The sequence below is a fragment of the Pundamilia nyererei genome, unplaced genomic scaffold, assembly GCF_000239375.1.
Source record: "Pundamilia nyererei isolate P.nyererei 1_Seehausen unplaced genomic scaffold, PunNye1.0 scaffold00017, whole genome shotgun sequence".
Taxonomy (NCBI): Eukaryota; Metazoa; Chordata; class Actinopteri; order Cichliformes; family Cichlidae; genus Pundamilia; species Pundamilia nyererei.
The window spans coordinates 2,182,965-2,204,682 of NW_005187418.1; the positions used below are offsets into that span (position 1 = coordinate 2,182,965).

At 39.6% G+C, this 21,718-nt stretch overlaps 1 protein-coding gene across 5 annotated transcripts; it reads left to right on the forward strand.

Moving 5' to 3' along the window:
- The first annotated feature begins 198 nt into the window (after window positions 1–198).
- Window positions 199–18,745, forward strand: osbpl7 (oxysterol binding protein-like 7). Of its 5 annotated transcripts, none has more exons than XM_005725805.2 (22): window positions 199–444; window positions 4,863–5,063; window positions 5,494–5,637; window positions 5,729–5,782; window positions 5,938–6,204; window positions 6,301–6,424; window positions 7,383–7,501; window positions 7,594–7,692; window positions 7,816–7,839; window positions 9,687–9,837; window positions 9,990–10,096; window positions 10,205–10,418; window positions 10,684–10,830; window positions 10,934–11,070; window positions 11,625–11,762; window positions 12,622–12,685; window positions 12,827–12,905; window positions 13,728–13,872; window positions 13,945–14,095; window positions 14,328–14,454; window positions 16,142–16,264; window positions 17,676–18,745. In XM_005725805.2, exons 2-22 carry the CDS (start codon window positions 4,932–4,934, stop codon window positions 17,782–17,784), a joined length of 2,655 nt encoding a protein of 884 aa, XP_005725862.1. In that variant the 5' UTR covers window positions 199–444; window positions 4,863–4,931; the 3' UTR covers window positions 17,785–18,745. The 5 variants fall into 5 exon arrangements, with proteins under 5 accessions (XP_005725862.1, XP_005725865.1, XP_005725863.1 ...); XM_005725808.2 differs by having other exon boundaries at window positions 10,205–10,373; XM_005725806.2 differs by having other exon boundaries at window positions 7,594–7,683.
- Window positions 18,746–21,718: the final 2,973 nt, after the last annotated feature.

Below are 21,718 nucleotides of genomic sequence, written 5' to 3' on the forward strand. Positions count from 1 at the left end.
TACTGTATTAATAAGTTTGTGTGAAGAGGCTTCAGGTTTTGTCCATTTAATCTCTGCTTCAACCTAAAAATGAGTAAACTGAGTGTTCAGAGAGAGGAGCCTGCTTAGATTCACTCTCCACTACAGCCCTAGACTCTCAGTGTAATTCCAGCTAATGCGGATAATGGGCAGGACACATTGCGCATGGTGCGCGCCGCCTGCGACGCACGGCCCTCCTTGGATTTGAGGGAGCTGCTGTCACCCGCCGCAGAGAGGGCACGGTGGGTGAGATTATGTGATTGTCTCTGGATAAAGCATGCAGTCTGACTTCTTTTGTTTCAACGTTTGTCGCTATTTTTTCATCGAAATGCTGAGTTTTCACAGATTATTAAACGCCAAATAAGACTTTTGTCGGATTAATCAGATGCGGAAGGACAGACGATGAGAGTCGGAGGTGGATTTCAGGTGGGAGTTTTTAAAAATTGCTTTTCCAAAATAGATTTGAAAATACCAGACAAGCAATGTGAAAGTTTGGGCTAAATCTTAATGGAAAACACAGAATATAACCACCAGTATTCTGTGTAATTCAGCAGTTATGTGTGGTCTAATCTGGACAGCGAATGCGTCATGGGAATATGTTAATCTGCACATACATATATATATGTATGAAACAACACTAAAAGCATTTGATTAAAATGAAAGTAACCTTTACTTGTCGTTGTGCTGAGGCAGTAGTATATTAATCCAGATTAGACCCTATGCAGACTTCAGTAGTTTACAGGTGAAACAAAGGACTTGTTAACCAAGGATGTGAAGTGATCAGGACAAGAATCTACCTTTAAAACTGTTTCACTGCCCTTTGTAATGTTTTGTGTTTTAAAAAAAATTCCCTCTGAGTTTGGAGTCCAAAAACGTGCTCAGCATTTAGTCTTTTTGATGTAAGTTGCACGTTTTCTTGTATATACTAGCGTCCTGAACACTATTGGTAAGAGTATTTTATTCCACACAAGAGATTATAACAGTCATAATCTGTGCATCTTAACTCCACCCTCAGGCATGATGCATGAAGTCTCCACCTTGGCTGACTTGTTGTGTTGACCACCATCCCCCCCCGTGAGCTCATTAAATCACTCATCCATCTGCATGCACATTGTTTTAGAATCAGAATCAGAACACTTTATTAATCCCGAAGGAAATTATAGGTTACAGCAGGCAGCACGCTAATGGCGCATGCGTCATTAGCGTGCATTATCTAGGTTTTCTGGGTCAAATGAGGTCAAACAGTAGTCCAGCAAATAACCATTCATCATCTTTGAGTTATTTATTGTTTTATTGCAGTTTGGAAGTTGAGTTAAATGAACTGGAGTGTGAGTGGTTTAAATGTATGCAACTATGATATTTACACTGTAAGGATAACTTCTAAACATGGGAGATACACAGAGGTTTTTTATTTTTCTGTGTCTAGAACATGAAACCAAAATAAAATGTGAGTGGAAATCATAATCAAACTCAGTGCGGACTATTGTGCATGAACCTTTCTGACTAAGCAAGCTCAGAAACCTGCAAATCCTTTCATCCTGTTTCCACCACAGGCTTTCAGTACTGAGGTCAGTTACTCTCATCCTCTCTTGCCCTTACATAACAGCAAGGCAGGCTGCTTCTGGATAGATTTAGACAGAAATCAAATTGAATGCACTAACTTAGCATCCCAGTACTGGCAAAATTACTTACTACAGTGTATTGGAAAGATTTGTAAAGCATTTTGTTGCACCCGAGAAACCTTCTTTAAGTCAGTCAGGTCAAAAAATATAAATATGAAAGTTATATTCCCACAACTGTACAGTGATTCTGCAGACTGACGCTGTGATGTCTGTGTTAAAATGCAAATTTTAACACAACGAATATTAGTAGCTTGTTCTCAGACTCACAAATTAAACGCAAATACATAAAACACACATAAACACATACACATAAAATACGACAAATAGAAGAGTTTTCTTTGGAAAAAAAGTATTTCTTTTCTGCAGCTCTTGAAAGTCATAAAACATTCTAAGTAAAACAAACCATGGCATATATTTATATTAAGTGTATAGAAGTGTTATTCTGTGGTAATCATGATTAATATTATTGTGTCAGTGCTCTCCGTCTTCAGATCGAGTTACTCTGTGCCAGGTTACTCTAAGTAGCTAAAAACATCTCTTGAAAAACCAATTAAGAAGAGGTAATCCTCTCCTTGCAGACGGTATTGGCCATGGTGCCACACACTGCACAAGAGTGGATTACCAACAAGGCAAACTGCACGGGGATCCCCCAGAAGCCACAGATTCACCCACCTCCAGTAGTTTTAGCAGTTTAATTAGCTACATATGTGTTAAGTTGCTTAAACAGCTAATTACCCAAAATTAATTAGGCTAAATATTTGGAGATCCTCAGTCCATCTGAGAGTTTTTCTAAAGATTCATATTGCTAAAGAGGTGTGTCATCAAATGACTCCAAACTGATGCAGGATTGTTTGATGTGTGGTTTGTATTTAGATTAAGGGGGAGGGCCAGAAGGAGCCCTTAACACAGGGGTGGGCAATTCCAGGCCCCGAGGGCCGGTGTCCTGCAGATTTTAGATCTCACCTTGGGTCAACACACCTGAATCACATGATTAGTTCATTACCAGGCCTCTGGAGAACTTCAGGACATGTTGAGGAGCTAATTTAGCCATTTAAATCAGCTGTGTTGGTTCAAGGACACATCTAAAACCTGCAGGGACACCGGCCCTCGAGGCCTGGAATTGCCCACCCCTGCCTTAACAGATCAATCCAGTCATAGTCATACAGTAGCTGTTAAACCAGCCTGTGCAAATAATTACGTCTGCACAGGCTGATTAAAATGTCAATTAAGATTTTCTTGGCCTATTAAATATCAGCAAATGAAAGCTTAAAAAACCATCAGCCTCAAACCCAAAATAATAAATTTACTGCCACAGATGTCTAAGGATGTGCACACATTTAAAGATCTGGAACCAGGTACATCTGCTTTTTTAATCAAACAAATTTAAAATGTTGCATCTGCTACAAAATAAACTTGTTAAATTAGAAATCTGCTTTCGCTCTTGTGTCTTTGTAAATAAAATAATAAAATAATAATTTAAGACATATAATGTTATTTTATTTATATTTGTACAACTAAACCTGCCTTTTGTGAAACTTAAAAACTTTGATTTAAAAGACAAAATTAAAATCATTTTGCTATAAGAACAACAATAAAAACATGTCAGGAATGAAGACCCAAATATAGACTCAACTGGGACTATATGTGTATACACACACGGACACACAGAGGGCGATCACGGGAAGAGGAAGCAGGTGGGGAAATAGGAACAGCTAGCCTTATTGAGCTAAACATACAAACTTTAAAACTGTTAGTTAAAGTTAAAACTGTTGATAATAAATTGTCACATATTTCCCCCCAAATCTGTGCACCTTAAAGCGTGATGTATTCATTATGATAAGATAAAACATAACATATTCTTAGATAAATCTTCCAGCTTTGGTTTTTGGTCAGTAAAATGCTCTAAATCAGTGTGCTTGACTCCAGGATCCAGAGTGATCTGGTTGGAGGATTCAGGTGTGCTGTGCTATATCCAGGTAGCATTTATGATAGCAGGCTTGAACCAAGAGCTCAGCTCTCACCTGTGTTAGGTAACTGGATTCCTTCGATTCCTTCCTTGTCTCCTGCTCTGCTCAGTCTGTTAAACACTTTCACTTGTTGCTCATGGAACTTTCTCACCTTTCACAGCTCTTCATACAGGACTAAATTAAACTGACCTAATGCAAGATTTGGTGAAAATAAGACATCAAGGTAGAAATGTATCAATATATTTAAAGTTTTTGTTTGTTTGTTCATGCAGGATTGTTTGCCAACTTATTGTTCACTTAAGTCCTGACTTTTTAAAGGCTCATAATTATGTTTATTTTTATTATTCATAGTGCTAGCGGGCATACAGGCAGGAAACGGGAAGGTGTCAAAGGAAGGAATGATATGTGACACAGTTAATATCACAGGTCTCAATGAGAAGTTTAATAATCAGAGGAACATATCAGTTTTCACCTGTCACTGATTAGTTGATCAATTATATTTTTTAAACCACTGGAATTTAAATATGTTTTAAGAACACAGTTTAAGCAAATGAGCTTCGTCAGCTGATGGTGTTTGAGGTGCCAGAATCTTAAACACTCAAATGATAATTTTTCTCAGATTTGTTTAGATTTGTCGCCCAGAACATTAAGGTTATGAGAAAAAAAATTGACCTTTTGTCTGATATTTAGAAGACTAGTAAAAAAAATAATTATGCACATCCAGTTAAGAGGCTGTCTGCCTTACTTTGGCTAAAATAGATTTTTGTTGCAGCTAAAATAAGTGTGCACTAACTCTTTGCTAAAGGGCTGGTGTTACCTTTTAAAGGCCAGTTTGGATCAGGCGGAAATAAATGGGAAACAGGCTTATTGTACATGGAAGTGTCTCCAAGCCCAGTGTTCACTGATTTGGTTTAAAGGTTTGGTGCCGTTTTTTGTTTTTGATATTATAGGATAGTAGATTTTCTCTGGCAAGTGATACTGTAAATGTTTGAGAAATCACTACTTAAGAAGTCTTGTGATGGTTATTTCAGTTATTTTTTGATTAGACTTTGACTGCTGTGGATGTGTGATGTGCTTTTCAGTTTTATGTTTATGTGGCTAAGAACAATGGGCCTGCATTGATTCATCAGATGTGGCATTCATTTCTGTTTTAAATTCTGCTTTATAACAGCTTAAAAATGGAAATAATTATAAGGAAGTAGGCACTTGTACTCTCAGAATAACCATCATCTCCTTGGTCTTCCTTTGATTTCAGGGGCATTTTGGTAGATCGCAGCAGAACTCGCTCACAACAAGAAGGGGAGTCTGAGGTCGGCGCTCTGAGATGGACCTGTCTGGATCTTCACTCAATCGCAGCCAATCGCTGGCAAGCGGCCTGGAGAAGACTTCCCACACCTGGAACAAGCCAGCCCACTCTCAGAGCAGCAGCACTCTGTCATCTCGCCACTCCAGACAGGTCAGACAGTTCGGTCTATGAAAACATGAAAATAAATTAGATTCATCAACTCCACATTTCCTCTCGATCATCCCCATCCTCCCAGACATTTTGAGACTGCTGAAGTTATATATATGTTTAAAAAGTCACATAACTTAATCAGTCTAATAAACAATCAAAAAACAATCAAAAAAGAACAGTTTATACGATCAGATGCAGCAAAAAAGCCACAAATCTTCAAATATATTTTGAATTTTTACATTAAAAAGTATTAAAGCGGTTAATCGGTTATCAAAATAGTTGCAGATTGATTTTCTTCAATTTACAACTTTAGGATATTTCCATTCATTCATTTAAACTTTCATCTTTACCCATTTATTTACACTGTAAGCAAGAAACGACAATTTTCCTGTTGAATCGGACACTTAATTTTTCTTCATACTTTCCACAGATTATCAAAGACTGGGAAGTAATTGACGACCTTCAGGTTGAAATGCAGGGAGCAGGTGACGATCCTCAAGACAGGACCGCCCCGGGAATCTGTGAAGGATATCTTCTCAAGAGGAGGAAATGGCCACTTAAAGGCTGGCACAAGGTGAGAAGTCAGTGCACTCATTCACATTGCTGCTCAAACGTCGGGTCTCTTTAAAATCCGTCAGTTTCAAAAAAGATGATCTCTTTTTCAGCGGTACTTCGTCTTGGAAGGAGGGATCTTACGCTACTCCAAAAATCAACAAGATGTAAGTGAAATTTTATGTTTGTCCAGACAATGCAAGGATTGACCTTTCAACCCAAACCACACCACCTCTAACCCAACTTTAATGTGATGTCTGATTTATTCAGTGTCAGTAAATAATCTTAATAACAAGCTTTCATATCACTTTGTTTTTGACAGGTGGCCAAGGGACGAGTCCAGGGTTCGCTAGATGTTAGCCTCGCAGTAATATCGATAAACAAGAAATCAAATCGGATTGATTTGGATGCAGAGGACATTCTGTATCATATGAAGGCAAAGAGTCATGAACTCTTCTACATCTGGGTAACAAAGCTACAAGCTCACCGCCTGTACAAGAAGAATGAGGCGGCTCATCTTCACAGCAGTGTCCTCCACACTTTGTCCCTTCCCACTGCGGCTGAACAAGCTCAGAGAAATGGAGATTTGGTAATAATGGAGTAAGAAAGTGACGTCAGACTGAAAGCCACAGTTGTTACAGGCCACCGAGAGTAACCCGGTGTTCTCTTGCCTCTAATTTATCAGAGCGCCACGGGGATGGCAGATTCAGCTGGAGCGTCAGGCGTGCTGCCGTCAGCTAACACAGCCGTGAACACGAAGGTGTCTGCCTGGCTGCAACAAAGCCACAATCCCGACATCTGTGTTCAAGGTATTTGTCTAATAATCCTAGCTGCAACGACAAAACTGAACAGGTGATTCTAAAAGTGGCAGTTTGTTGAGTACAGTCTTCAAGTTTCAGCATTAGGTTATATTGCCTGACATCCTCTGTTCTTCAACTTGGTTTTCTCTTTTTGATAATATATAATAATTGAGTGTCCATATAAAACACCCACAAATAGTATTTACAGAAAAGAAGACTTAAAGTAGGTGACTTAAAAATGACCAACATGTCCTATGTGACTATTATTAGATTATTTATTGCAAAATGTCTAACTAACATTTGCTTTTGAGGTTGGTTGGAGTTCAGGTATTTTTCCAACTGTTCCAATAAGACAAGTGTTATTTACTAAATTCATTGAATTACTGATTGATAAAATGGTGAAAGAAACCTAATACAATTATCCAGAGTTTCGTCAGACCTATTAAAATCACATTCACATCTCAATTATTACAAATGTTGAAAAGAAAAAGCTGGAACATTAAAATTAATATTAATTATCATTAATAATGTATGTACTGTTGAATAGTTTGATTTAAATCAAAGTATACTGTAAACTTTATATATCTTACATTTTGTATGCAAATTCTTTAGGCATGAAAAATAGCAAGTAACAATAACTGTGAGGTAAAAGTACAATAAGTTTACTTAAATGTATTTTACTGTGTCCCCTTACTGTTTAGAGTTAAATTGGGGAAAATATAGTTAAATTTTCTTTTTTGTTGTTGTCGTCATTTTAATATGCTAACACCATTTAATAGGGGATAGTCATCTGCATAAAACTTGATAAACATCAAGTTGTTGTCTCAGTCCACCAGATTTAAAGAAAAAGGTGTTTTTCTTGCGCTCACAGTGCAACGGCTATTTCTGTATATTAGCTCTGTGGCCAGCAGGACTCTTTTGTGATTAATTAGTTAAAAAAATTTGCTTCCTTGATATTTCCTGCCAGAGCTGAACCGTTGTCATCTGGACCTTTCTGAGCTAAACCGCTTAATCCAGAGGCTGCAGGCACTGGAGGTGGGGCAGGCCTTTACTAATGGAGACCTGCAACGGATCATCAGCATACAGGTGCATATAGGCTGATCATTCAAACATGTTGTACATACTGCATTATGTCTCCAGCAATAATCACATGAGAAAATAAACCTTTTTTGGTGCAGAATCTGTCACTGGAGAAACCGAAGAAGCCGAAATCAGGGAAGATCTGGGGTCATTCCCGCACACTGTCCAGAGTGGAGGCCCTGGGAATGGTAAGAATGGTCTGTAACCTTCACTTTCTTAAAAAGGACACGATCAACAAGATTGCTAAATGTTCATGTTGGGTTTATGAAATCCCAATTCTTCAGTAACATTTTGGGACCTTTCTCTAATCTAATCTAAAGCCTATTCGTGGGATTACTAAATCGGTGAGTCACTATTAGTACATGAGACAACTTCATGCTTAAAAATGTTTGAATGTTCTTCAGTCACACTCTACAGCAGACTGCCTAACCATGAATTATAACTTCATGAATGATGTTTTTTTCCAGGGTAAAAAGGAAAACAGCACTGCCAGTGTAACCCATATTCTCTACTGTGTTGAGACTTCCTTAGTTATACATATGAGGACTAAGGTGCTGCTTGTGCACCTCTCGATTTTTGTAATCTGGCGTACGATCGTCGTGGTTTTTGCTAACATTTTAATGATATAAAAGTACAAAAGCTCAAAGATGATATAGGAGTTGTTGCAACTGCTTGGAAAGATTTTGTGGACAAAATGTTGAAAACCCCCCCAAAAACTCAGCAATTTCTTTGATCCTGGTTTGGCCTCCTCTCCTTCTATACCAGCGCTGATATTGAACTCCAATTGTTCAGGAGAATACTGCAGTTACCTGTGCTGTAACATAACGTGAGCATAAATGGGTGTGACTGTGTGATGTCATCGCTGTTGCTCAAAGCGACCAATGCAGCAGGTAGCGGCAACCGAAGATGTGTCACCTATGGTGTTCACGCTGTGGCTGTATAAGCACAATGTATGAGTGGTTTCTTGTGTTAATCTTGACTGGAACATATTTCTTAGAGCCCTGGAGGTGGAGAAAGAGTCTCTCCACGCTAGGTTACAATGTAATCAGCTGTTTTGCACACAAAAAAGAGCATAACAATGGCATGACTGTAAGATGTATGAACAAACTTGTTTACAGCAAATCTGCTTTTCCTGTCTCCAGTAATGTCAGCTGTCTATTCTACAGCTTTGTAGGTTTTCTTTCTTACCAAACAACAGGAAGTGATCAAACTAAAAAATGGCAAATTAATGCATTTATAAGCAGCTTGTAAGACAGAAAACCTGCAGGACTGTGGTAGCAGACATCCACATTTAAGACATTAATATGTCACTGATTTAGAATGCTGTAATTCTATAGATTACACTCCTAGCCATGTCTTTATATTAGCCAGAAGCATAGGAGTATTTAATAACAATAATAAAAATTCGGTGCAATTCAGCCATCATCTTAACTAACTAACATCATGTGTAACACCCAAAAGCTCCAGATTTTATTCTAGTTTGTACAAATACATGCTAATGTAGATAAATAGGCTCAATAAAGAAACAAAAAGCAAACTTTATTAAGAAAAATTACAGAATACTGCAAAAACCTAATGTATGAAATCCACACAATCACAGACAATCAGACAGGGAAAAGGATACAGAGGAAAAAATGACTATATATACACAATGTAGACAATTACGTAAGAAGACTTACTGTATGTAGCGAAATAAGACAAAGGTGTAAGAAATCAACAACAGGTGAAGACAATGATGGGAGTCTACTCATCCAACTCATCTAAAAGAGCACACATTTCCCCAATATTAAACTATTCTTTCCGCTCCGTTGTAGGTGCTTTTGTAGTCTCTGTTAACCCCTAACATTAGAGGTCTTCACAAACCCAAAGAGGCCTAAAGGTGACATGCAAATACAACACACAGATGTCCCAAATAGACCCAAAGATCATTTGGATCCTCTCAGATGTTCTATAAGCACAAACCTGAGATGGGCAGTAAAACAGGACTCCCACTTTCAGCAGTACTAGTAAGATTTGTGAAGATCTCTGTATGTTGGTGGTGCATTCCCATTCCCTGGTATAAACATTGGGAGCTCCCTTCATAGTGCTGGTTAAACCTGTGCTGGATAACACAACACAACAGTGACATCTACTCACACAAAGATAGATAGCAAGGGAATCAACCACAGTCCTTCCTCTGTTCACTTCACAGCTGTCCTCAAGTCACCTGAGCAACTCGGCCCACCTCGGTGCATCGGTCCCGTGTATCCCCGACTACGTGTACTCTCAGCTCTCCCCTTCCACGGTCAATTCGCCCGAAGGGAAGAAAATCCAACAGGACATCTACGCTATGTCTCAACGAGGTCAGAGAAACATATAAACACAAATATGTCATCTACCGGTAGACAAACGTTAATTTGAGCACATTTATCCTGGGAATCGCTTTATTGCAAAATATGTAAATGCCACAGATACCTTCCTGTTCAACAGAAACTGTTGTTTAATGCTCCTTTAGTGCTCAACTCTCTGAAGTCGGTGCATGAGACTCTGTCCCAGGAGAGGCAGAAGCTGCAGGCAGTCTGGGACGCTAACAACATGCACCAGTCTAACACATTAGCTCAGGTTAGATTTGTCATCTGGACTCTCTGGCACACTTTATCCTGTTTGGTTTTTTTATACTTGGTGGCTGATTTTCTTTGTTCATTCCTTTTTTTCTTCCCCTGGTGCCAGCCTGAGGCAGTGAGGCATTCATCCCAAGGACCTCCTTCGGTGGCAGACTCGGCTGCAGAATATTTTGATGCCAGTGATGACATCCTGTGGGGCAGCTCCTCTGAGGTGTCTGATGAATCCGGACTAAGTGACGGAAGCACCACCAATTCTGAGCCGGAGGAAGGACACAGTGGGTACACCAGTATCAGTGACCAGGGTTTAAAGTGTATAAAAAGTCAGTGGGTTTTTTTTATATCCTAAAAAAAATAGCTTTAATGTACTTGAATAGTATTGCTGAATAGTTCTACCTACTCTTCTTTCTGTATCTACTGTTTGATGTGAATATTGTACTAACTAAAACAACAATTCACACTATGTACAACCTGAAAACCACTGGCACTGATGCAGACTCTTATTCTTGTTATTGTCTGAATAGAAACATCCAGCTGTACTTTTATTCTTGATAATAATAATATTATTTTCTTTAATCAACATTGCAGCATCAGCTACCCGGAAGTACCGTGCCAGCATTTCCAGGACTCCCAACAGTGTTGTTCCCAAGAGCACTGGACGTCGAACAAAACTGCCTGTTCACTGTCCTGACAATAGCCACGTGGGGCTCGTGGCCATACTCTATAACAACATAGGTAAGAACCAGGAATCCAGACTTACTCAGTACTCGAATTGATAATATGCAAGAAAAGAGTCTTCGTGGCAGTTTTCAGAGCCCTCTGTTTTGTTTCTTCACAGGTAAAGACTTGGCTCGAGTGTCCATGCCAGCTGTTCTCAATGAGCCCATTAACCTGCTGCAGAGGCTGTGTGAAGAGCTGGAGTACAGTGAGCTGCTGGATACTGCCAACAACACATCAGACCCCTACCAGAGGATGGTAAGTCTGTCCACACTTAAAACGAGTTAACATACCATAAGATATACGTCCAGCTCAATGTGTGTAGTAAAAGATTAAAGGAAGTGCCTTAAAACTGCATTCTTTGTGATGGCCAGCAAGAGGCGGCTGTTCTGTTTGCAAAAAGACCTCTGCCTACATATCAGCCTATAAAAAAACAGCCCTCAGCTTTCTCACACTGTGACCTAAGTTAAAACTCTCAGTTCGCTATGATCTGGTATTTCCCACATTAACACAAGCTTTGTATATCACTTACTCTACTCATCAAATCGAACTTTCTGTCAGTTACCCAAAATGAAATTTTGTCAGAATGGAGCAGATCCAGCATGCACTCCAGGTGGACAAGTGCAGGTGGTTAGAACTTACAGGGGCCTTTGAAGTGATCCAGAGATGCACAAGGAGATGACCTTAAAGGGGAAATATTTAAAATCGCAAGAGAAAGAAAAATATAGCATAGAAAGCAATAACTAAATAAAATTATTTTACATGGAGATAAACAAAGCAACCCTTTATGTTTTGTGTTTTATCTCGTTTAGGTTTACATTGCTGCCTTCGCTATCTCTGGCTACTCCACAGCGACGTTCAGGAACCGCTACAAGCCCGTTAACCCGATTCTGGGGGAGACCTACGAGTGTATCAGAGAGGACCGAAGTTTCCGCCTCATCAGTGAGCAGGTATCTTAATCAGGTGTATCATGGTTGTCTTTATACGCGGAAACCACTCAGTTACCTAGAAAGGATATTTATACAGCTGAACAGATATAGAAAAGTAGGAAAAGATGAATTAGGAAGGATAATCTAATTAATTAATAATAGATAATCATAGAGCTAATGATTATTCTTTTTAGTTTAGAGAACTCCAGCATTCCAGCTTATATTTGGGTATAAAAAATGCATGCAGTTTATCTAAGCCTATCAATAATAATTTTTTACTTTTGAACAGGTTTTTGACAGATCTCTGAAATATCTATTTAAATATCTTTGTAAAATCGAATAAATTTGTTATGCATCGTACGGTTAATACAAAATCCCACCGCATACCTCAACTTGCCTCAGGTCACACCGTTTGGGAAATGCTTTCTTAGAGCATGAACCATGAAGTGCAGCAAATGAAAGGCTGATACTAACAACAGTGCTGGTGCGGCATTAGTTCTGCCTTGATGCTTTTTAAGAACCACATATTCAACAGACAGTGTTAATTAGCAATCCTAATCTGAATTAGAAATCTAGGTAATTTCAATGGTAAGAGGATCGGGGTAGAGTCTTTAGTCTGGGCTGTCAATTTTCTAGTTTTTTGGATTGAATGCGTTGAACCGGCTCTAGATTGGCTGGTGGCAAAGTGTCGGTGGAATAGGATTTGGTTTTGTAGTGCATGCAGGTAAAATTGCTGCAGGTAAATCTGTTGGTTTAATGAGGAAGATGTATTAAATGGACACAATGTTTCCTGCTTTTTTAACTTGGGAACTTTGTTTCTTTGTTGAGGATGAAATAGTGAAAGACATAATTTTGTGATGAAGTCTCTGTACTTGCCCAGGTCTGCCACCATCCTCCCATCTCTGCCTGCCATGCTGACTCAGAGAACTTCTCCTTCTGGCAAGGTGAACAACTTCTTTGATCAAACCAGCACACTCTCTTTATCTGTTGTAACTAGCTGTTTCTGTCTTCTGACTTAATTATGCTTTTAGGAAGGATGTGAGTATATTGTATAGTGTCACCAATACTTTCTTACATCTGAACAGACCAGCGATGGAAAAATAAATTCTGGGGAAAGTCGCTGGAGATCCTGCCAACAGGAATGGTAAACGTGACTCTGCCGAGGTAAACGATCTGGCTTTATTTTCAATTTTTCCTCTCTGGCTGACATATTATAAAAGAACCCAACCAGCGATTGTTGATATTTGAAAATTTTGTTGGTAGATTTAAATGTTTAGCTAAAATGAGATGCAATGAGAAGCTCCTGATATAAAATACAAAGATAAGATAAGATAACCTTTATTAGTCCCACACATGGGAAGTGTGGGTGGTGTGGTGTGACTTAGACATCTGGATGCTACCCACTTCCAGGTGGGGCATAGCAGCTTTTTGTGAGACCATTTACACTAGCACATCTGCGTCTTTCCCACTGTGTCAGAAAGGTAGCTTTCCAACTAAAATTCCATTTTAGGGGCAATAATATAGCCAGAAAATTGAATGAGTAGAGTATTCAGTGAACAGCAGTTGGTTTGGCTTTGTAAAGAAAGTGATTTCAAAGCACTGAGCTGGCACACCATCTGAGGTGCCATAATTCCAGTGGTTCACCCTCAGGGCCACACCTTAGGATGGTAGTTAAGCTTTACATTGCCATGAGAAAAACTTCTTAAACGAAAAAGAATAAAACACTTGGTCATACCCGTGAATTGTTTCGCCACAGTCTGGATACTGTGGACTCCTGTGCTGTGTCTAAACTCAGTGTCGCTGCTGGAAACTGATTTTTTTTTTTTAAATTACACATGTTCAAAACCTTAAAAAACCCAAATAAAAGTATGAATCCTCACTTTTGAAAAGCTGCAATCAGAATTATTTGCCATCTTTTTTTTTATTTAAAATTGACCATCTGTGTCAGTGATGACCAAATATTCTGCATTTGTGGGTTTTCCTCAGGTATGGTGACCACTATGAGTGGAACAAAGTAGCGACTTGCATCCATAACGTCTTCAGCCAGCAGCGTTATCTGGAGCATTATGGAGAGGTCATCATCAAAAACCTCAAAAGTAACATCTGCACATGCAAGATTACTTTTGTCAAGGTGAGGGACCACTCAGCGCTCGTGTCTTACACTCTTTAGATGCGAGATTAACAAGTTTTTCTTCTGCCGCAGTCTCGTTATTGGGGTTCAGAAACGAATAAGAATGAGGTTCAGGGTGTGGTGTTGGACCAAAGTGGGAGTGCCATTCACCGGTTTGGAGGTCTGTGGCATGAAGGCATCTTCTGTGACACTCTGCCGACTCCAAAATGCATCTGGAAGCCAAGTGAGTCCTAAATAACTAAGACATGCTTCCTTAAATGTTGTCTGTTTAGTTTTGACCATCATTTCTTTTTTAGTCTGAGTCACGTGTTGGGTGCAAAAACGTCTCTTTAGAAGTTTAAATGGAGGTTAAGTGAGATGATTAGGTACTCTTTCGACCAAAATAGCTAATCAGGATAAAGCCAAGTGTCACGTTTGTGCCTCAGTTCACCTAAGAGGCTTCTATCACCCCACAGATCAACAGCCAAAGGATTACCTGCTGTATTATGGTTTCTCCAGCTTTGCCATGGAGTTGAATGAACTCCCTTCAGACTTGAAGCCTCTTCTGCCTCCTACAGATACGCGCCTGCGCCCAGACCAAAGGTCAGAAATCTTTCCAATGCAAAAAATAAAAAGGGAAAACCAAAAAAATTCTAGATGGGATTTGAACACAGCTGTGGTCCATTACAATGCTCTGGAATATTATCTATCTACAAGTAGATAGATCCATGTACTGCCCACTTTATTAGGCATACCTGTTCAACTGCTCATTAACAGAAATAAATATCTAAAAAGCCAATCACATGGGAGCAACTCGGGGCATTTAGGCATGCAGTTATAGTCAAGACGACCAGCTGAAGTTCAAACCCAGCATCAGAATGGGGAAGAAATGTGATTTAAGCACTGGGTATTTAAGAACAACCCTGTGACACTGGGTTCAGAAACTGACTCCTAGTCACAGAGAGTATTATACAAATTGTTACAACCAAGGTAGGCAGAAGTGCACCTCTGAAATCATAACATGCTTAATCTTGAAGCAGATGGTCTACACCACAGGTGTTGAACTCCAGGCCTCGAGGGCCGGTGTCCTGCAAGTTTTAGATGTGTCCTTGATCCAACACAGCTGATTTAAATGGCCAAATTGCCTCCTCAACATGTCTTGAAGTTCCCCAGAAGCCTGGTAATGAACTAATCATTTGATTCAGGTGCGTTGACCCAGGGTGATATCTAAAACCTGCAGGACACTGGCCCTCGAAGCCTGGAATTCGACACCCCTGGTCTACAGCAACAGAAAACTACACTGGGTGCCCCTCCTGTCAGCTAAGAACAGGAAACAGATCACACAGACTCCCCAGAATTGGACAACAGTAGATTGGGAAAAGTTTCCTGATCTGATGAGTCTCATTTTCTGCCGTAACATTGAGATGTTCAGGTTCAAATTTGGCAGAACGGTATAGATCAGGGGTGGGCAACTCCAGGCCTCAAGGGCCGGTGTCCTGCAGGTTTTAGATCTCACCCTGGGTCAACATACCTGAATCACATGATTAGTTCATTACCAGGCCTCTGGAGAACTTCAACACATGTTGAGGAAGTAATTTAGCCATTTAAATCAGCTGTGTTGGATGAAGGACACATCTAAAACCTGCAGGACACCGGCCCTCGAGGCCTGGAGTTCCACACCTGTGGTATAGATCCATCCTGTCTTACATCAACAGTTCAAGCTGCTGCTGGTGTGGGGGATATTTTCCTGACACACTTTAGGCCTGCTGACCATCATTTAAACACCACAGCCTAAACAAGTATTGTTCCTGCCCATGTCCATCCCTTTATGACCACACTGTACCCATCTTCTGATGGCTGCTTCCTGCTGAATAACACACCAGGTCACAAAGCTCACAACAATTTAAAACTGGTTTCTTTAACATGAAAGTGAGTTCAAATGGCCTCAAGTGGCCTTCACAGTCACCAGATCCCACTCCAACAGAGCATCTTTGGGATGTGGATGAAGAGGAGATTCACATCAAGGATGTGTAGCTGTTGTCACATGACAAACAGAAAACTCCCCTAGCACTTTAAAGTCCTTCTGTGCATTCAGGGGAAAGAGAGCAATGGCTATAAAGGCCATAATGGTTGTTTTCACAACTACGTAGGAGGAGCCAGGTAAGAATGGCTTTGTATGTAAAAGTCAGCACTCCTCTGCAATACTGTACAGACTATAGTGTAGCACAAGCTAAAATCATCCAGAAACACGGAGTAAATATGGTGTAAGCTTGATGTCACCTTCTTGCAGAATGCTGGAGGATGGAAGGGTGGATGAAGCTGACAAAAAGAAGGACGAGATTGAAGAAATGCAGAGAGAGCGGAGAAAAGAGCTCGGCAAAAGGGGTGAAGAACATGTTCCTCGTTTTTTCAAGTAAGTCAATTCCCTTTAAAATCCAGGTTCATTGATAATTTCCATTTATCTTAATTGTAGTCTTCCAACCTTGATATTTGGTTATATCTTTGTATCTGTATATTTGAAGTAATTGTACAGTTCAGGTTATTTGTGTGCCACATTTAAAAACAACTGCTTTTAGAGGAAAAAGCAGGCAGCTCCATAGACTGAAATTTGCTTTAGTACATGGATAAATCACAGAGGTGGGACCAAGTCATTGTTTTGCAAGTCTCAAGTAAGTCTCAAGTCTTTATCCTCAAGTCTCAAGTAATGTCAGGCAAGTCAGAGTCGAGTCTCAAGTCACTGGTGTAAAAGTCCGAGTAAAGTCACAAGTCTGAAACTTTGAATTTCAAGTCCTTTCGAGTCTTTAAAAAACAAAAAAACAAAAAAAAATGTTGCAGTTATATGCTAAATGTAAATATTAGACCATGTGATTTTTAAATCTGTTTTTCTCAACACATGACGAAATAGTGAACTTAGAAAATATACACAAATTGTGAAATTGCACCTCTATAAAATGCAGCTCAAATAAACTTAGCTCCAAGAATAATTTTCACCGACAATTCTGAGATAAGTTGCATGTTATTCTTAGATGCGCTTGTAGGACCGGATTTAAAATACCATGACAAAAATATCATACACATTAAAGTTAGTTGACATCACGAAGTTAGATGAAGTCAGCTATCTCATCGAAGCAAAAGAGAAGCACCACCTACCGTTCTTTATGCAACTTCAACTGTCGGACAAAGTTGGAAGTTGTTCCATCGCTGTCTGTGATTCTCTGCTTGCATGTTTTGCATATTGCATTTCGTTTTTTTTGTTGACTACTTCATAGTTTATGTACCTGAAAAAATAACTCCTTGCAGCATTTTTGAGCGTTTGTTTTCTTCTTAAAATCTGGTTAATTTGATTGGCTGTGCTACAGCTCATGCACACATACGTACGGAGTGTGGTTGGAATAAATGAATGAATGAATTGAATTAATGGTGCACACTTTCTATATAATATGTGTGTTAAATTTTAGATTTGGGGTGAAATATCAAGTCTTTTCAAGTAAACCGGTTCAAGTCCAATTCAAGTCCCAGGTCACTGGTGTAAAAGTCCAAGTCAAGTCACAGTCTTAGAACAATTTTTCAAGTCAAGTCTAAAGTCATAAAATTAATGACTCGAGTCCAAGTCATGTGACTCGAGTCCACACCTCTGATAAATCATTCAGTAAAAATACTTACAGTCCATTCAGTTCTTGCAGTTTTATATGGTAACTTTGTAACTTCAGTAACATTATTTAAACATTTCAAATCATTTCTGCCATCAACAACATGCAAATTCATGAACTGTAGAAATGCCGGTGTGCAAATTATTATTCTTTATGTTTATTTTACATCATCAGGAGATCCAAAGATTCCTCTGGACGGGACGTGTGGTTGACAAACGGGACTTACTGGAAACTTCGAGAGAATCCAGGGTTTGCTAATCTTGAAAACTTAACTCTGTGGTGATGAGATGAGACTGCAGAAATGAGTGGACAAAATTACATGAAAGGACGAGATCATGGATATTCAGCCGTGGATATTCTGGACAGCACATATGAACCACTCGGAGAGTGAAGATAGTGCTGCGGATCTGTTCTTGATTCTTCTGCACACCCGTGACTGGCTCATGGGAATCTTCAGATACCCAACAAACATTAATGGAAATACAATAAAATCTTATTCATTTAATTTTTTAGATTACTTAAATCAATATGCTGTTTTTATGTGAATTTCTTTTTTTCCCCAACAAACTCTAAACTCTTTAAGACTTAAAAATTGCTTTTCTCTGTGGAGTTTCTATCAGGATGCTGCTTTGTGATAGTTTGATCTATTGCAATTGAGTTTGAGAAAAAATTTGGTGGAGTGGTGGAGACCAAAATAGAGCAAAAAGAGTGTAAAGAATATATACATATATAGTTCTAGAAACTGGAAAAACCCATGACTTTAAATATAAAAAACGGTGTCCTTAACTGCTATGTGTGCAAATGTTCTATATTGAGTATAGAATTTGATTCCAATGGTTCAAAACTTTTGAACATCTAAGCAGACCTTTAATTCAGACACATCGGTGGCAGGGACCACCTACAAGGTGCATTACTATCCATTAGAATCTAGGTTTTAGATAGTAATGGACAAAAACAGCTGGTTCTATTGATTCCCATCTGTGCTCAGCACTCCACAATTTTATGGATAATAGAAAAATACTGTGTGTATCCTTTGGCGCACACCCTGACTCCACTGGAGAACCACTGTGAAACCTCAGTATATATGTTACAACAGACTCTTTATCCAGGCAAATCTAACTTCAGGCTACACCAGGGGTGGGCAACTCCAGGCCTCAAGGGCCGGTGTCCTGCAGGTTTTAGGTATCACCCTGGATCAACACACCCAAATCAAATGATTAGTTCATTACCAGGCCTCTGGAGAACTTCAAGATATGTTGAAGAGGTAATTTAGTCATTGAAATCAGCTGTGTTGGATCAAGGACACATCTAAAACCTGCAGGACACCGGCCCTCGAGGCCTGGGGTTGCCCCTGGGCTACACTATACACCATATGTTTAACTGTCCAAGAAATGAAGTACTCCAACTTGATATCTGTTGCTTCCTCTTTATGAGAACGTTTGCCTATCGTGGCTCAGGACATTCTGGCATAAGAGATTCTTGATTGAGAATTTCAATTCCTTTTACCTGACTAAAGTCAAAGACAGAATTTGTCTGCTTTAGTTATGTTATCATTGAAATTTTTTTTCCCCCAAAAAATATATATTATTAACATTTTTGTATGTGTTTTTGACCTGTAATCTAAATAAGAGTTACAAATGTTCAGTAATCACATATTTAAAAGAGGAGATAATATATTATCCTTTGTTTATGTCATTAATAGGAAAATGAGTATCCAGCTGGTTGGAAATCTGCACATACTGTATTTATACATTACATTAAACTGGTGACATCATGACTGTGTTTTTACTGGGACTGCATTTATTATGAGATGCCCTTTCTTTTAAAAGACCACTGGAAGTTTCTGGACATAAAAGGAGAAATCCGGTTGTTCAGTGATGACGCGACGAATCCTACTTCCGGGTCTAAAGTAGTCTGCGTTTAATATGGCTTTTGTGTTGTTAACATGTTTAATGTTATGTATTTTCTTCTATTTGATCTCAAAAAGCTCCTAAAACAGTCAGTGATCCCTGTTGACCTCCCTCGGCTTTTATTACCATTAATCATTTATTTAAGCTCAGTTTTTAAAACCTTAGGATGTAACTACACCCCAGCCCATGCAGCAGTATATGAATGACTAACCTCGTGTTGTGGATGGATTATCTCAGTTGTTCTCCTGGCTGAAGTTTGGTCCTTTTACAGCATCCTGCCATGCGATTACATTTGTTTCTGACCACCGAGAAAACTCACGTTAACTTTTATCGAGTGGAAAAAAAGTTAGCTTGTTTATATTATGCTAACATAGCTATGTCGCTAGCGGTCACGTAGCACATCATTATATACCAGCTAGCCAAACTTCAGTAACCCTACAAACATCACTGCTGTTTAGTTTTCTGTCTTCATTTATGCTGGAAGTGATAAGAAAGCTGTACGTTTGAATTTGTTTCCAAAACCCCGCAGTCAGGACATGCTATATTGTATTTAGATAGAAGCTAGCGAGCTAACTCCCTGCTAACTTTAACTCCGTTAAATGTCATAAATTCCGTTTTCATGGATGCCTGGATGTTAAACTCAATTGTTACATCTGGTAGAGCAGAACGCTGATCATTTTATTAAAGATGAAAGACTTTAGACAGTTTTTCAACTCTCAGTAATGCCACAGTGATCGTTTGATATATGGACCTGCAGCGGAGTTTAGACCCAGACACGACTAGTGACGTCAGACTGAACAACCGGATAGACTTGAGATTGTTTATAATTAAGCAAGGCTTTTACTGCACTTCTTTTGCAGCAGGGGAAGGAGCTTAAAAGATGCTTTCCATAATGCGACTATACCATAACACTTGAAAGATGTGTGACACACAGCTAGAATATTTCCTTCTCCTCTTCACTTCTGCTGCCCCCTGAACACGAAGGATGTTATGAGCATAAAAGAAAACATGCCGCAGTAGGAGAAACTTTTTTCTCACCTGAAAACCAAGTGTTTACTATTAACCAGGTGTCTGAAGGGGTGTGAAAAAAATATTGTCTTTTAATTGTGCCTTTGGTTTCCTGTGATAAATGATGCAGTTTCCTTCTTCGAACCACTCATGTTGAATGGAGAAAGTTGCAACCTATAATCAGCATGTTCTGCACATCTCATTAATCAAATTAAATGTGCACAACCTGTAGGTCTCCTTAGTGTCTCCTTATAGATGCCCTGTTTTTGAAACACTGTACTTTAGCTATCTGAAAAACTGTCCATCCAAACCACTTCAAACTTGGCACTTGTACAGCTGGGGTCATAGTGAATTCAGCATTACACACTGCACAAACATCCATTCTCTCGTGTTTCTGGAGTCTAGCCTAGCTATCATAGGACAGGAGGGTACACCCTGGTTGCATATCGTTTTACTGTGGGAGGAAGCCGGAGTACCCAGAGAGAACCCATGCAAGCAGAGGGAGAACATGCAGAAAGGTCCCGGCCAGATGGTGGAGTCAAACTCAAGGTCTTAACTTCATCATTGTGGCTGCAGCTCAGGAGGTAGAGCAGGTCACCTACTGATCAGGTTAGTGGTTTGATCCCTGGCTCCTCGTCTGCATGTCAAGTATCCTTGGGCAAGAAAAAATTTATCTTTTTTCACTAGTTTTGCTTTTGGCTAGGGGCAGTGTCACTACTGGTATAATGAGATGATACCTGGCCCCTGCAGAGATTACACAGGTAGTCCAATATCAATATGTTCCACTGGCAGAAGATTTCCTGAAGGAGATTCCAGGAGATAAGCAGCTACTCTACAAGGGCTGGACAGGGCCGTAGAAAACCCTTAACCATCAGAAGGACCAGTATCTGCTCCTTTGTGCAAGGATGAACAGGATGAGCACTACCATAACTACAAAGCAGGACACTAACGTGAATGGTTCTGACCAAACAATCAGAAACAGACTTCATGAGGGTGGCCTGAGGACTTAACGTCCTCTAGAGGGCCCTGTGCTCACTTCCCGGCACTGTGTTGCCAGACTGGATTTTGCCATAGAATACCAGAATTGGCAGGCCCACCACTGGCGACCTGTGCTTTTCACAGATGAGAGCAAATTCACCCTGAGCACATGTGACAGACGTCAAAGGGTCTGGAGAAGCAACATTCCTGATGCATGACAATGCCCAGCCTCATATGGCAAATAGGCAGTTCCTGGAGGATTAAAGAATTGATAACACTGACTGGACCCCACTAGCCTGACCTAAATCAACAGAGCACCAT

What these genes read in the sequence shown, in the direction of transcription:
- osbpl7 (XM_005725805.2), top strand. Translation starts at nt 4,932, where the DNA reads ATGGACCTGTCTGGATCTTCACTCAATCGCAGCCAATCGCTGGCAAGC. An exon ending in AACGGATCATCAGCATACAG is followed by an intron (nt 7,502 to 7,593) that starts GTGCATATAGGC and finishes TTTTTGGTGCAG; the next exon opens with AATCTGTCACTGGAGAAACC. An exon ending in TCCGCCTCATCAGTGAGCAG is followed by an intron (nt 11,763 to 12,621) that starts GTATCTTAATCA and finishes GTACTTGCCCAG; the next exon opens with GTCTGCCACCATCCTCCCAT.